The sequence below is a fragment of the Belonocnema kinseyi genome, chromosome 4 (genome assembly GCF_010883055.1).
Source record: "Belonocnema kinseyi isolate 2016_QV_RU_SX_M_011 chromosome 4, B_treatae_v1, whole genome shotgun sequence".
In the NCBI taxonomy this organism is placed as follows: Eukaryota; Metazoa; Arthropoda; class Insecta; order Hymenoptera; family Cynipidae; genus Belonocnema; species Belonocnema kinseyi.
This window is the reverse complement of record NC_046660.1, coordinates 98,401,785-98,419,544: the sequence shown is the minus strand read 5'-3', so window position 1 is coordinate 98,419,544 and position 17,760 is coordinate 98,401,785. Positions and strand designations below refer to the sequence as shown.

General features: G+C 31.8%; 1 protein-coding gene across 7 annotated transcripts in view; it reads left to right on the top strand.

The window, feature by feature from the left end:
* Window positions 1-17,760, top strand: part of LOC117170553 (fasciclin-1) — a 492,646-nt gene that overhangs the window by 370,834 nt on the left and 104,052 nt on the right. For all 7 annotated transcript variants that reach the window (XM_033357372.1, XM_033357371.1, XM_033357376.1 and 4 more), the window contains exon 3: window positions 4,025-4,221. In XM_033357372.1, coding sequence (XP_033213263.1) covers window positions 4,025-4,221 — 197 coding nt within the window. The remainder of the gene's footprint in view (window positions 1-4,024; window positions 4,222-17,760) is intronic.

Genomic DNA, 17,760 nt, shown 5'->3' with positions numbered 1-17,760 from the left:
GGGCGCATACTTTGAATAAAATATTTGTTATCATTCTCTTGAAATAAATGTGTTTTTTTCTTGAAAAAATACCGGTTTCATATGTATACACCTGGTAAGCCTATGAAAGTACTACAAAATAATTATGTTAACCTTGTTGAAATAAAATTCTTATTCATAATTTTACAATAAGATTACTTTTGCACATGTTAAATAAAAGTTGCAGGACTGATTTATCAAATTTTACTTTGTAGAATTTAAGTTTTTCTCTATTCTGCAATACACATAATTAATGTGACATTATATCTCTGCATTTTGAAAATAAAAATTATAAATGAAAATAAAGTTATTTAAAACATCTATGTGATAAAAAAGTTTAAAAAAACATTGAGTATAATTATAGTTAAGTATCTACAGCAAGAATTGCAGCAGCGCCGCCAGCGGATTAGTTCATGGCTGACATCAAGCTTTAGCCAGCGTTTTTGCTTGCGGTCGAATAGGACTGAACGCAATAAGAGAAAACTCGGAAACCATATTCGTATTACATAAAATATCGTCTCTACCGAGGCAGCGAAGTCTTTTTACGGTCTGGCATGTTTGTAAATCTCACGCTCGGCCGTAAAAAGACTATTTCGCTGCCTTGGTGCGCAAATGTACAAATTTCGGAAATATCGGAATAATAATTGAATCTTCATTTAGAGCCTTAATAATTTAATTTAGGTAAATGAAGATTTTGTATGAGATTAACGATCATTTTTCTTGTTACAACTAACTTATTTAAGTGAAAATAAATGTCGTGCTAACAAATCACAAGGTCATCCAAAAATTTTTATTATTTCAAAGTATATTTATACGTAGGAATAACCTAAGAATCAAGTGTTTTGTAGATAAGAATTAAACGTTTTTATTTATACTTGATTCATAAACACACATTCAAAATATGGTTCTTTTAATAATAAATCCGTGTTACCGGATGACACCGAATTCTTGTACGATATTTCTCGGGCTTCTAAATTGGTCATTTTTGTCAAATGAAGACACTTCAAGTGTAATTAAATTTGCACATTTAGAAGTATATTCAATAATCTTCAATTTTCAATCATATTCAATGTGGAAATTAAACTCATAAGTCGTAAGATTAATGAAAAACGGTTTTGTCACTAGGAGACATAAAAACTCCAGGACCTTTAAAAACTGATTATAACTCTCAATCTAAATTTGGAAACGAAAATTTTGTAATATGTCAAAGGTTAATAATTCTGTCTTCACATATTTGTTTACAGAGTTTAATTCTCTGTTTCAAAGCAATTACATACATTTTATTTAAAAGCGACTAGAAGAAATTAGACAAAAAAAAAGTTAAAATATTTCTTATTTTTGTGCGTGACTTGATAAGTATACGCTTGTTTTCTTTGATTGAAAATATTGATGTATATATTTTGGACAAAAAAATTGAAGTTGGTATATTTCAAAAATTAGAACCTTTGGAGAAAATTAGAACATGTTATCGCAATTATAAAGTTCGCAGTTGAGCAGCTTCCTCGTCCATCAAACAGTCATTTACATGGGAATGCACTGAAAGTTCAGATGATTCGTTTTGCCCTGTCTAGATAAGCAGACCCTGTGGTAAAGAAAGATCCACCTAAGAATTCTCGATAACGCCTCCGGGTGTTTAGAAAAGAAATCCCATCTGGCTAAAAGCGATCCTTTTCGCTTATGCGCATCCGTTTTTCGAACATATCGGTTGAAAGAGGACTATCGCCAAAGATAAAACGAGTTCGCAAAAGGTCTGATGTAAAGTAACGTACCATAAAAACCAGTAGTACATAAAAATTTCCCATTCCGTATCTCTTTCATCATTTTTCTATCAAAACTATCTCGAAGAGAAACTTTTATTGTATTTTTTACATTTTACATGAAATATGCATTTTTTTTATAAGAGTAGTTCTTTTTTAATTTAGTTTAAGATTAGAGACTGAGTCCTATGGGCAGGGCAAAGTAAATGCATCAGATTGTCCTTAATTGCACGTATAAAAATAACTTTTATATTGACTATCCAATATATTTCATACCAAATCGAAACCTTTTTTAATTTAAAGCTATGTAAATAATTTTTTTTTTAATTTGATGTAGAAAAAGAAAGGAAATAATGGAAATTGATAGTTTAATATCCACGGTTAGATAGGAAGAAGTCTCGTAGGAGACTCTGGAGGTCCTCGTATGACGCTCTAGAGTCCCTTATGTTAGTCTCTGGAAGTCTTCTATGAGATTCCCTCGTAGGAGACCCTGGAAACCCTTATGGGAGGCTATAGATGTCCTCATAGAGGCACTGGATACTGTTGTAGAAGGATCTAGAGGTTCATGTAGAAGATTCGGGAGGTCCTCTTCAGAATTACTGAAACAGTGGCGGCACCCAATGGGAAATGCTTGTATTGAGCCGTAACTTACACCTGGCGCAATACTGAGCCAGTGTTCTTGCCAACGTCCAGCCATATCTTGGCGGACTAGTGCTGGCACAGTATTGGGTGAATTAGCCATGCCCACGTCTAGCCAAGACTTGGGGAATGAGTACTGAAGCAGTACTGGGGGAATCACTGCTGACTTTAAACCACGGTAACTCGGTGAAGCAAACAGGTAGGGCATTTTTTCAAAACATTTGGAAAGCTTTTGAAATTCCTCGTCGAACGGTGTTTAATATATCTTTTTTTGACGTTTTGAAGAGAAGACAGAAAGTGAGAAATTTAAAAAAAAAATCAAGATTTTCTAAAATGTTGTACCTCGAATTAAACTTTTAGCTAGACCTCGGAAAATTGTTGGAGAAGTCTGATAATTATACGACGTAGAGCCTAAAATATTATCTTTAATTAAAGCCGAAAAAACGTACAAAATCTGCATTGAAAATTCATACGCAAAATAAAACTAATCTATCCTTTAAGCGATATTATAGTTCACACATCTTTTCCAGGCCTCTTCTTGTTATAAATCTAATCGAGCGTCGGCTTAACTCTGTTTAATCTTCATGTCTAGTACTGCGCCAGTACTGCCCGCCAGCACTGGTGCAGTACTGAAGCCCAGTACCGAACATAGTTATCATCCCAAGGTCCTGCCAGTACTGCGCCAGTACTGGCGGTCAGTATCACGCTGATGCTGCCAGTGCTGGCGCAGTACTGAGCCAGTAGTCAATTTTTCATTGGGCAGCAACATCTTTTTATAATATAGAGAGATATGAATACTTATATCCAATTATATTAATGTCAATATTAGAATTGATATGAATATTTTATTTATCTAAAGTTTCATTAAACTTTACAGTCCTAGTTTAAAATTATACTAATTTAGAGTCTAATTTAAACTGAATTTTTCATAATAGTTATTTCCTAATTTTCAACTTTTGTCATAAATTCTTGTTTCGAAATTAAATACTAAAAGCAAGGTGATTCATCCAATCAATTTCCCGTTGTATAAAAAGTTACAGTGCAGTTAAGGGTTTCCGCGAAAGAAAAATTGCTAGGTTTCTTAGGCTAGAAGTCTGAGCCGGACGAGGCGGCGGCAGTTTACGAGACGAGACCCAATTCTCGGAGTGGGTAATGAGCACCATTGTGTGACTTTTCCTCTGAAGTACTGAAACCTTCTAGATCCGTTTCAGGATGCAGAATGGCAGTAGGTTCGCTGGAGAACCCCGAGGATTACTGCGACGTTCTAGCCAGTAACGAGATAATAAAGCGACGAGCTCTGGTAGCTTTTGCGGAAAAGTTTCGCTCAAGTCTTGCTTTTTATTTTTTGTTCGCACAGTCTTCACCCTCGGTTCGCAAGTTTTTCTTACTAGTGTTGCGTCTTCACAATGTGAAAATGTAATCCTTAGATCATTGTGAAACTGAATAGTGTACGAATTACCTTTCCTTATAACTCGTTACTATTGACCTTATAATCTTATTTCGCGTTCCACATTCGAAAACATTTTAAATGATTAAAAAAAAAACGGTAGATAATTTATTTGAAAAAATTGTACCGATAGCTAAGAAATAATATAATTTTTTTGTTGCAGCTACTTCCTCTTTTAGAACGGATCGCTTAGATCACGCTATGCCCATAAACTCGGAACTTGATGGAAATCCGCCACTCTGGGTGACACGAAAACAAAACGGAAGACAAGAAGAAATTTACATTAATAATGCGAAAATTCTGATGGACCAAAGTAATATTGAGTTAGCGATAAAAACTAATGATGGCGAAAAAAAACAGGTACGTATCTATAGATATTAAACTAAGCTAACTAGTCTATTATTTTTAATCTGTAGATATCACCATGTGCAATATGGAATCAAGTTCACTTTTATCGATTTAATATTCGGACTTTTAGTTTATATTTTTTACTTTATTGTATCTTAGTATAAAAATCATTTTATTGGTTTTTTATTATTTTTTATTTTATTGTTTTATTTCATTACAAAAATTCGAACTGTCAAAAAAAAAGACTTGATTACATATACAGAGCAGTTTGGTGCCTTAGTTTTGAAAAAGAAAACTCTTTGACAAGCTTTTATTATTTGTTGAACCCGTTTTACAACAACGGTCACAATGTCCAAATTCTTTATACTTTCAGCTAATAATAAATCTAGAGTCACCTTCACACGAAGAAGGTAGGCTTGTGGCAAGCTCCTAACGAGCTTTTAATGAGTTTTACAAGATCACCACCATTAGACTAATGGATGTCGGTCGCATCGATGATGTCGAACAGAACAGATGAGATTACTTACTCGTCAAACATTTTTGGGAATTATAAACGCAGAATTGGCACACGCACTACAGTAACTGACTCCCACATCGCAATTTCCTTATTATTAATAACTGCTGAAATTTCCCATCAGAAAATCCATCTATTCCTCTATACTATAGGCGTATGTATAGCTTCTCTTCCATTTTGCTCTGAGTGATCTACTATAGTATGGTCAAAGCTTATTTTTTAAAATAGGGTGTACTGCTAATGTTTTAATAAGTCAATCCCATATTAGAGTTTTATCCCTGATGGAAAATACTCTTTATACTACAAAATATGACGAATGTGTTTTTAACATTTTACAGGAAAATTCAAACAATTTTTTTCTGCTACATAGTATAATTGCATTTTTTTACAGTTGCTGCAAATTGTTCTTAAAAATAACAACAACAGCAATACATATATAATGATAAATCATATTTGTGTATTGTGAACAACCTTATATTCATTAGAATTAAAATACTAAATTAATCAAACTTATTAGAATTAAAATGATATAAGATATTTTTACCAGAAATAATATTTGTGGCATTCATGTTAAAATAACTCCTTTTTATAACGTTATAAACATTTGCCATCCTATAGTTTTCAAAAAAATTCTCTGCAAAACTAATGAATTCTTGTAGCTGAATTACTTTACTTACTATCTTTTAGAAAAAATTATTGTTTCAAAATATGTTCATTTTGTACAACAAAACGTAATAGGAAAAGTTTATAGTTTTTCTCGAATGATTTCACCAGAAATTTTCCATAATATAATCCAAATTTTTTCCTAATTCTTACTGTTGTTGCAATCGCTAGTTTCAATCGAGTTGCTTTTGAAAAAAAGGTGATTACCAGATATGGAGAAAAAAAATAAAAAGTAATGCGACTGCTTCTTAGATTCAATGAAATTCTAACTCTATAGGGAATCATAAAAGATTATATTTGAAGTCCCATAATTTTTTTTCCTGTTTTTATGTTCTCTTCTTCTTCGAAGAAAACGATTTCATATGTATATAAAATGCCGTTTAATCATTATTGTGAAAATGGAATTGCAATAAACATTTTTAAGTCTTTCATGCGTGAATTTTAAATTATAATTCTTGTTATTAAAAGGAACCAGGGTTTCATAAGCTTGATGCGAAAATTGATTTACAGTAATAAATCATGATACAAGGTAGAATATTCTTTTCGAGTATGTAAAAGAGAAAATGTTAGTTTTTTCAAAACTGAGGACCATCTTCTCAAGCTCGAAGAGTCTCAAGAGAAACTGATGTTATTGTATCCGGAGGGGTGTTTTACCCGAAAGAGGAAGTCCATGCTTGGCGCGAGTCGGTCATCAGGAAGATAAAAGGTAAAATGGAGGGTGAAAAGAAGAGGTTAAGAAGGAGAGAGGTAGAAGTTGAAAGTTCGAGGTGGAGATTTTTCCATCTTCGAGGTTACGACTTTTCTTATATTTACGGTCGTTCTGTAGAGTGCAGAAGAATTTATTTCATGTTGAACAACTTCTGCAAACTGGAAAAGCTCAAAATTTTATCGCCAAAGGACATTTTTTCCCCTTTTAAAATTCCGGCAATCTATTTTCAATACTTTTTAAAAGGCGATGATGAAATGCAATATTTCTGAAGACTATTATTTACTTTTTTAGTTCTTAATTCAACGAAAAAATTAATTTCCGACATCTAGTACCTTTTAATATTGAATGTAACTTCTTTTTTCACTCTAACTTAAATGTTGATAGTAGTTCGAACACTTAAAGCGAGTTGAGTTCTCGATTAAATATTTTTGTTCCTATACCTATCCACCTAAAGTTTCTCGACAGAATAACCAACCTCGAGGTGTTGAAAGCGATTGCACGGTCGAATCTTCGGTAACTGGATGAAAAGTTTAAATTGTTTGATAAGAATAGGTGAACCAACGTGACGAAGTTTCTCCTTATCGTCAGCAGAAAGTTTCTGATAAGAGAAGGGATTCTCATATGTAGGAGAATTCGTTCACCTAGCAATGGTAAGCTTAAATTTGCTGTCGTGGAAGTATAGTGCAAACATCCTTACAAGATTGTGTTATCTAACACCATTCCTCTTCAAATGGACAAATTTCTCATAAATTCTGTGACCCGAGATGTGAACCTTTTCCCATTCTAACACACCAATTTTCTTTAAAGAAAAATTGTACACTTTTTTATTGAATGTGTAAAAACGTTCTTATAATTCCCAGTAGATTAACGGAAATGATATGAATTGAAATTTTGAAAATTGATGGTTCAAAAAGACAATTGCTACGTACTTACTTATTCGATTTTTATTATGATAAAGATTAGGCGGGATAAGGGGGGGGGGGGGGCTAAGAACCTATGTGACCGTATTTTTAACATTTTTTCCACCCCTCCCCTTCTTCGTTACAGATCATCATACTAAAAAACTTGTAAAAAAAATAATTATCGACCAAAAAGTTGCAATTGTAATCAAATACTTGAACTTTCAAGTAAGCTGGATGAATTTGCAAGAATATAGTTGAATTTTCAACCTAAAAAAATTAATTCTTAAATTCTTAAAAAAAAAACTTCAATCAACATTTTTATGATTGCTTAAAAATAATTAACTCTCAAGAAACATATTTGAATTTTCAATAAAAAATGGAATTCTCTACAACAAAATTAATAGTTGATATTTCAACTAAAAAAGATTTCAATTGAAAACCGCAAACAGTTAAGCTCAACCGAAAAATAGAAATGTTTAATAAAAGAGTTTAATTTCCAACCAGGGCATATTGATTTTTTTCATAGCGCCTCTATTGAAACTTCGAGTTACGGTCAAGCAGATTGAAACACGACGTTTGCATCCCTAGGGTTGAAACATTTTGTTTCAATTCTAGGGTGCACAGGTAGGTAGATAGGTAGGTAGAAAGGTAGGGTCTACAGCTACACGAACTGGAATTTTCAACAGATTTACCATGCAAAATAATATGCATAACTAGAAATGTAAAGATGGGTTTCCGTTTGCGCGACTGCAGCAGCGCTACTCAAATCGCGCGTTTCAGTTTATGACTGCTTCTCACTGAATCTTATGGCGCCCTTTCCTAATGCGCGAAACCCGTCACGCGACGACAGGGACCCCGAGGGCGGCTATAAATCGCGGCGACTTGAATATTCAAAAGTATGATTTTATTTTACACTTTTTAAATTCTTTCTCTGCGCAAGACTACTTTTCTGCAAATTATTTAATTTTGCTTAAATATTTAAATATTTTTAATTAAACCCTTAAAATTAATTGACAAAAAACAAAGAATAAATTTTAATTTTCCAATTTAAAAATAAATATCGGTAATCTACAAAAGAAAACAATTCTAACTTTCATAAATTGTACATATCGAAGGTTAAAAAAAATTCACGCTATAATTTTCAATGCTCTAATTTGAAGATTGAATCAACTAATTAAATTTTTTGTTAAACTATATAATTTTAAGCAATTTCAGCGAAAAGCATTAAAACTTGATGGATCACATTTTTTTTTTAATTGACACTTTTTAAACTAGAAGTTAAAAATTATTAACTGTTCAGTTGTTATTTATACATCAAAATTTATTTTTGAACTCTTGTTGGATATTTCTTTAAATTATTTATTTCAAAGAAAAATCATTAATATTTTTTTACAGGAATTTGATGCATATTTTATTATTATCTAAAGATCTTCAACCAATATCATTAAACTGGCTGATATTAACCCGGAAAAATTGTTGCAACACTGCGTCATCACTATAACGATGCCGCTCAATTAAAATTTTCTGGAATCTCTCCGACTCCCTGTTTAAAAAATGTTCTCGAATTTCACTTCGAATTATATCATTCAATAAAAGCATAAAAATTACTTCCCCTTCTTCTTCCTCGAGAAGATTAATTATTAATTGACCCATGCTGACATGTGCTACTGTACAACCTACTGCAGCAGACGTTCAAACTGGACTGATTACAGACAACGAAATGAAAATTGACCTGGTCGCTTGTCTCCAGACGCCCCGTAGGAAACCCGTAAGAATCACTAATCGCGGGACTAGTTTCGCGCAAATCAAGTAGTGCGACTTCAGTCGCGCATACGGAAACCCACCATTACACAACGACCGCATCTCGTGTGAACGCAGCCCTCACTCCGCTCCGGCAGCAAGCTTCACATTCGTTGCAATCGCTGTGTTTCATACCTTGTAATGCAGCATACTATAACAATTTTTTCTTTATCTCAAAAATTCAACTTTTTATGCTTTTTTAAATAAAACAAGTCAAATTTTCCAATTTTTGTCCTCAAGTTTTTTAAACACGAAGAATTTAAAATAAACAATAAAAAACTATTGGATTGCAGAGAAGAGACCTTAAACTAAAGTCTCGAGCAAGCATCAAGTCGATACGTCAGAAAGAGAGAAACGATTAGAGACGATTAAAAAAAAATGTTATGCTGTAAAATATATTTTTTAGATTTTTATTATAATTATTTATGAAATAAACTTTTCAAAAAGAAACTGTTTTGTCACTTTATTTTGCATGCTCAAACTATTATCTCATTCATTTGACAAGTTTCGTCTAAATTTTTCACTTCAATCTTAAAAATAAATATAATTTTTTAAAATTCGCTATGCAACTAATTTTTCCTTAAAAGTATACTATTTTGAGAGTACAGCCCATAATTTTGTTCACTTAATCTCAAAAATGGAATTTTTTATGCATTTTTTAATAAAAAAGTCAAATTTTTCATTTTTTTCCCTCACGGTGTTTAAACATGAAGAATTTTAAATAAACAATAAAAAACTATTGGATTTCAAAGAAGTCACCTTAAAATAAAGTCTGGAGCAAGGATCAAGTCGATACGTCAGAAAGAGGGAAAATGGAAACTGTTTTTCTACGGCGAGGTCCATTGGACCCTCTGTGACCGTCCCGATATTTTTCGGAGATGTGACCACAATGGGTTAAACCTAACAAGATGAATTAAAAAAAAGTAGAATTTTTAAGCCGAAAAGACCAATTATCTATAAAACAGTTGAATTTCCAACCAAAACATTGGAATTTTCAACAAAAAAGTTGATTTTTAACTAAATGATTGAATTTCCTACCAATAAAATAAATTTGTAAAGAAGTTCAACTTCCAACCAAGTATACTTAAAATTTCGCTAAAAAAAATAATTTCTCGAAGAAAAATCTTATAGTTGAATTTTGATATAAAAACGATACGTTTTCAGCTAAAAACGATTAGTTACATTTTTAGTTAAGAGAATGAATTTTTAACTATAAAATATGAATGTTAAAAAAAAGTTTAATCTTTAACCAAATAGGAGAATTTTTAACTAAAACATATGAATTATGAATAATAAATATAATAGTAGACTTTGCACTGTAAAATAATTAACTTTCAGCGAAATTTAATTGGATGTTCTTATTGGGTTGAATTTTTTAAAAGGATGCAAAAAAACGAACGCTTTCCTTCTCTCAGACTTCATGTTCTTTTACTTGGAAAATAAACTCAGTAATATTCATATTTTCATATACTTAAAAGAATGTTTATAGATATTAATACTTTCCATGCTCCACGTCACACATCTTGGAGTGAGACGTCGGTTTTAAGTAGCCCCTTATGATTGTTAATATGTACAGACCTTTCGAAATTAGGGGTCAAAGCATCGACAACTGTAGTTTATTGATTGGGAATACTCTTTTGTTAAAGCTCTTTCGGCTTTTACGAACACATTCTCATCACGTATTTCGTGCTTCGCATTCGATTTTGCCTCTAATTATTTACAATTGATAATATGCATTGGTATTGAAACAAAAGTATTTTTATTGTCTTGTTCTTATGATTACAAAAGTGCGCATTCTTGAAAAAATAAGTTTTGTTATCATAAAATTAATTTAACTTTGTGTTGGTTTTTAATAAATTTAATTTGTTTATTTTCAATTTTATTTTTTAATAATTTGAACAAAAACCACGCATTCTAGCGTTAAGTGATTCTAAGAACATTTGTAGATATAATTTCTTATCAAAACATGATTCGTAACAAATTTGTGGATATTTTTTGGTTGCACAATTTTTGTTCAATTCATCTTTTTACGTAACTTGTACAGTTTGACCGCAAAATAGATTTTTTATTTTTTTTTGCGATTAAAATTAAAATTTTCGATTTTTTCAAGAAAATTCGAAAATTTATTATAATAATATTGCAGGATGTTAATACAGAAAAGTTTTTTTCCTCTTGACTTTTTTCATATTTTGCGTTGTTTGGCTTCAAATCGTCTAAGATCTAAAAATTTTGAAAAAGCTCTAACTTTTTGAATTCTTATCAAAAATGGCTGGTTAACGAACTCAACCTTCAGTTTAGAACAATTTAAGATTATACCAAAGGCCATCCTAATCTGCGAATTCTATCGAAAGTTATCGCGCTGACAGACTAAAAATCTGCAAACACATGCAAACAGACCCATTCATGAATACCTGTTTCCCAGTTTCAGAAGTTCTCAGAACATTGACATTTGAGTAGGGGGAAGAGGGGCAAATTTAACACCAATATTATAGCATCTTTGATGAGAATGTGAAAATAAAATGGTTCGGAACTGAATCCCATGTTTTAGCAGAAAGGGATAAATAATTCTTAAGAATGTTCTGATATTTTTCTAATATGTTTTATAATTTATACTTTCACGAAGAACAGAAAATATATAACAGTATTAATAGAATATTAGGGTAAGGAGAGATTATATTAAATGGGTTACAAATATAATGTCAAAGCGTATATTTTCCGTTAGCCCAGGGAATCTGAAAAGAGTGTCTCGAGGAGTGTCTATAACGAAATTCGGTCAACGTAGACGTAGAGCGTGTAGAGCGAATATTTTGGGTGTGTCTAGATCAGGAGTCTCCACAATCCACAGGTGCAGCATGACCCAGGATCGCTCGGCCTTTTTCAAGATCTACCAATTTTTTTGCGACTGGAAACTGAAAGGAAATGTATGACCCCTTTGAAAGGCTCGGAGAAACTTTTTTTCTGATGTAACTTGACAGAGCTTGAAACACAAAGTATTTTATTTAAAGTATTTGAACTAAGCAATTGCCGATAATTGTTCACAAATAAATGTTCTCGACATTAATAATATTAAATAATTTTTAAAAATACTAATAATAATAAAAATAAGCCGTCAAAAATAAATTCAAGGCGTTCAAAATTTAAGGGCATGTGATATTTAGAAAATTATGGATTTTTCCAGTTTTAGGTTCCCCCGGCTTTTTTTCTAGAATAATAAATATTTTGTTTTAAAATCTTGGGAAATTATGCTGAACATGCTAACGGACGTCCCTACACACTTTTTTATGGATTAATTAAAAAAAAATTTAATTTAGCAAAATGTGATTAATTTTCATAGCGCTTAGGAAATAGTATCGATTTTTTCAGTGTTAGATTCCCCTGGCTTTTTTCCTAGGATAAGAAATATTTTGCCTTCAAAATCTGGGAAATGATAGCGAACATGCTAACGGACGTCCCCGCACACTTTTTTCGTGTTTTTTTTAATCAAAAATTTTTTGATATTGCTAACAACGTGCGTGTATATTTCGAGGTTATGTGTGTTACAATTTACCCGAGCGTTACTTCCAAACTACACAATATTTTTGGACAAAAACTTTGGACTTACAAATAAATATAGTAACTAATCTCTCGGAACTAACCTTGTTTGCACACAATCAAAAAAGTTTATTTCATAAATAATTTCCAGATTATCGGAAAGGCAGAAATGAAAAACGACGTAACCTCAAAATAATGCATATGCATAAAATTTTTATTTAGCACAATAAATTTTTTTGTTATTATTCCTCAAAAAAGAGTCTGGGAACGTCCGTTATGATATTTTATAGCATCTCCGAATTAAGTTTTTAAAAATTTTCATTTTTTGGGAAAAAAGCGGGGGAAACTGTAAGTATCACATGCCCTTAATAGTTTTTTTTCAAATCGAGAATCTCTAAATCAAATTATTTCAGAATAAGAATTTTACATTTTTATTGATTTAAAAAAAAATTAAATTGAAGCCACACATTTTTTTCTACGAAAAAAATCTAATTTTTCGTCATTTTTACCTCTCAAAATGTAAATTTTTTAAATTATAAAGCTTTAAATTTAAACATTTCGAAAAAACTTATAAAATAAAAAGTAATTTCTAATTTTGGATAGAAAAGTTTTTAAAAACGCTATCGCAACTGAAGGGGAAAAATTCTTTGCATTGGTATTAACAGATCTTAAAAATCGTAATTTATTTATTTGATGTGCCTGTTAGAAATAATAATATAATAAATTATTTAAGTCCATTTAACAATTTTTTTAAACTTTTATTTCATTACTTCATTTCACGATTCTCGATTTTAGCGTGAAGTTTCGAATAGAAATAAGGATCTCGAAAAAATAAGGTAAAGGGTTTTGACAGTTCTGGGTCAAAATCGAGTAGATCCGACTTATTGGCCTGGGATCGCTAGTAGATACAGGATCTATCTTTGGAGACCCCTGGTCTAGAGTCTAGACACTTCATTAACAAAAGGATAGAGAATATTTCATATAAAATGGGATAGACTTTTCATCTCTCTTATTAGAGAAATATTAAAGTGATAAAATGTACAGGAATAGAATATATTTGATGGAAAAAAGAGTTCATACTCGGAAAATTGTGGGAGAGAAATGTCTACTTTTTTCCAGTACAATTGTACTTTAAAACGTTTTTATCGACGACTTGCAGGGTATAAATTTGTCCTATACACTTATATTGGTTTTGGCAATCGCAAACCATCTGGTATTCACAGTATACGTGTTTCATGAAACTGCTGGAGGCCATGAGATCGATAACTTAATTTCACCATGCGGTGTCGTTCTGACATTTATACGTATACATGATCTAACTTCGATAGTTGCTTCGTCGTGCTCTCGAGAAACAGAGAAGCCCTTATGTTACCACTCTCGGACTTCGCTACCGATGTCACCAACCACCTCCATATACTCCACAGGACCAGATGAAACGAGTTTCAACGGGTTTGCCACAGTTTGCCGAACAAATGAATGACTGAATATTAGTTATACGTTCATATACTTGCTGATTGAACGCAGCACAGTGAAATGGAAAACAACACTTAAAACTTGTACGCAAGACTAGCTACTTGAGCGCCTGCAGAATGAAAATATTAGACAAAGTAGGCGCCGCGCTCCTACATAAAAGGGTTTCATAGCCGATAAGGACGTTAATTAAGGCAGGAAATATGTTTAAGAAGGGGTATTTAAAATGATTTTCATGATTTTTTTTGACAATAAAGGAATTAATATAATTTATTTATATTCTGTGAAAATTTTGTCCATATATTTAAGCAGAAATTGTGAAATTTTCAAATATTTTTTCTGAGAAACATGGAAGATATCGGCTGCTGGCCATAAAACGCACTATTTGAAGTCGGTACTTTCATACATTCTAGAGGCCACAGGTTTGATCTTAAATCAATAAGGTTCCAAATTTAGCTTCGCCACATATATAGTTTCTGTGTGAACCTAATTCCTAAAAAAAACCGCAGAAAATTCAATTTTTTATGGGTGTGTAAACAGGAGACATTGATGTTTGGGCATGTTTTCATAACTTTTCTTGCGTTTAAAAAATACTTAAAACAATAATAGAACTGCGGATTTAGGTTCAAGTAGAGCGTAATAATATAAAGAAAGTATCTGCAAATTATTAAAATGATTGATCGAAAACTTTTTGAGCTACAATGTATGAAAGTCCCGAAAAAGTCGTTTAGAGAAAAATGTGTTTAAAAAAAATTGTTGAAAACAATAAAGTCGAGACGGTAATGACATTATTTCAATTACTAACTGGTTAATCAGCGATTCCAGCACCATATAGTAATCCTTCTCCCAAATTTACTCACATTAAGTCACAAAAGACTACCTGAGTGACCGTCCGACTTTACATACCGTGCGGTTCGACACGTAAGGGGAGACATCCACAGACGATCGTAACATCGGAACGAATTGAAGTTTTTCATTAAAACTTTAGGAACATATTCTTCGATAGTTTTACTAACAATTTATAACATAAAAAAATTCGATTTTTTGAGCCATCTAAACATTATTCTCCTCCTTTCACATCCTCTCCTTCTCTTATTACCCCTCCCATTACTTACCTTCTTTCCAAACCCCTTCCCCTAATTTTCCTTCTTATCCTCCTTCTACTATCTCTCTCAGCACTTCCCTTACTACCCCTTAAACTTCACTCCTTACCCTCCTCTTCCCAACCTTCGATACCCACATTAATTCTCTTCCCCTACTTTCCCTCCCCAAATAATTTCCCTACTTCCCCATTCCTCACTTTCTTTCTCCTAGTCACCATTACTTTTAGGTCTATCAGTTCCCCTCCCCAGAAAAAAGTACGACATTCGGATCGTCACCCGACCCATATCATAAGGGTCTGCCCGGATCTTCGGAACCCTAAAAAAGTGTTAAGACTTCGTTATACGTTTCCTCAAATACTTAATTAATTTTCAGTTTTTATTTATTACAAAATTTTACAACTGCAATAACTTGCTTATTTTATCACGGTAAAAAGTCAGGTAGCTACAATCGCAAATATTTCGAAGTTTTTCATTTTTTCCGATTTTTTCTACTTTAACAAAAATTTAATGAAATTTTTGGAAGTCTAATACTAGCAAGCAGGTTCCGGAGCTTTTCACGATATTATGATTCACTAACATCGCTTGGCCACTACTAGGACCCTCGTCTATATAATATGATAAAATATTAATATAATGTAAAATCTTGCAATGTACGATATCACGATTTTACGCTATTATAATACGATAATTACGATATAGCACTGGAATTACGGTATATATTGTAATTCATGCAATATCGTTTGCTCCGTGCAGAATTGGAAATCGAATAAAAATGTCGGATTTGTGAATTATTATATACATGCACCTACCCAAAAACCATTTTTTTATTGCCAAATTACATTTTGGAGTTTATGAGGAATTTTGCATAGTGCAACGTATTTAATTTCACCAGACCTACAATATCTACTATATCTGGTGAAAATGATATTGATATATTTTTCTTACACAGCGTTATATAAGTAGATTATTATAGGTAGATTCATAAATATACATAAGAGTGATTGGCAAAAGTCAACCATTTAAGTCCCAGTCATTTTACTATTTTCTTTTTAAAAATACGCTGTTTCTAAATTATCTCAGTAAAGCACTTATATAAAATCACAATTTAATGAAATTTCAAAACTGTTGACAACTTCACTTAAAAATTATAAATAAAAAAGTACACAGAATGTCTTATCACGAAACTGTAAGAGCTACAAATCAAAAATAAATGATTGCTAAATAATATTTTAAAATAAATAATATTATAAATATTATACATTTTATTTAATATTCGAGATTTACAGATATCACTTATATTGAGTCGAAAAATATAAAAATCAAGGGTAGTGTCGCATGTCTTGTCTTGCGACTTTTAGCAATGTGTAAAATTCACATTTGCCACGAATATATTTCTGGATCTCAATGTCTGAAATGGTCAAATTTTTGGCACTCTCCCATACAAATTTACAGACTGTTCTTCATATAAATTAATAACATAGCGTACTTTTTTTTAAATTCCCAAAACACAAAGTTGAATAACTGGATTTTACGCTTAATTCATATATTTTTGACTGTTTTTAAAATTTAAAAGCATATCTTTGCATCATGAATATACAATAATAAACATCTCTTTAGATCCTCCTCCCTCTAAAAATCTTTACGTCCTATTTGAATAGCCCCTTCTGAAATCATAAGAATTTTCTTAACTTGGATTTTTTTACAATTTATTTACTCGAATTTTTATGCTTTTAGCTTTACTATGGTTAAAGCTGAAATTTTTATACAATACGAACCGATTTTATTCCTTGAAAGATTCTCATACCAACTCTATTTGAATTGTCTGTTTGAATACCAATTGTTTTAAACAATATTATTTCCGCTTTTCTATACAGCGGAAGTGAAAACACGAAAGTGAAAATAACTTTAACTCAAACTAGTCTTTTCTAAAGTTTTATTTTGTATCATTATAAATAATTATAAAGGCTTGGCGAATTTTGAGATTGGTTTCAAGTGAAATACTTCTTCATCCTTCTTTATTTAACAAAGATACTCTTCTAGTCCGACGTTATTAGGAAGCGGTAAAGGTGTAGACTTTACACAGCAAATATAAAAAAAGTGCTCGGAAGTAACTCGATTTCTAACTTTCTTCTCTTTTGACGGATCCAACACGTGACAGAGTAGTTTAATTTTATTTCCAGCTTCCAGTAGCAGTTGGAAATTGTTGTGTAAATTCGAAATTAGTTGAGCGGAGAAATGAGGCCAGCAAATTAAAAAAAAACGTTGCAAAGGGACATCCTGGTGTATCCGATTACTTCGTAGATTGTCGGAATGTTTGAAAACTCGAGCATAGAAAATACGAGAGAAATTCACAACATTAAATTCGAGAGTGAAACTCATCCGCGCCTTTATCCCTCCCTTCGGGTTCGATAAATCTCGGAGTGACCTTAAAGGGAAAGTTTCAGTCCTACAGACTGCTATCAAAATCCTTCTCAATTTCCAAATAAATATTTATCTAGGTAGAGATTTTAGTATCACTGAAGGTGACAATAATTATTAGTATTACACCATCCATTGTATAAACATTTTAAAATTACTTAAATTAAGGAATACTAAATTAAAAGTATATCGCCACGTCAGCTAGTGCAGAAGTCATGAAATATATATGTAGGTTCTAGATGCTTTTTAAAAAGATTACTAAAATGACCTCGTATGATAAAAAATTATATTGTAGAAAAAATAAAATACAAATTTAAAGGAAAGAACAATAATTATTATGAGATAATTGTGGGTCCGGATGCAATAAGGGCACATAAAATTTTTTCGTGCGAAAACGAAGTCCCCTGGAGGCTTTAGAAAAAATTTTCGAATTTTAATTTT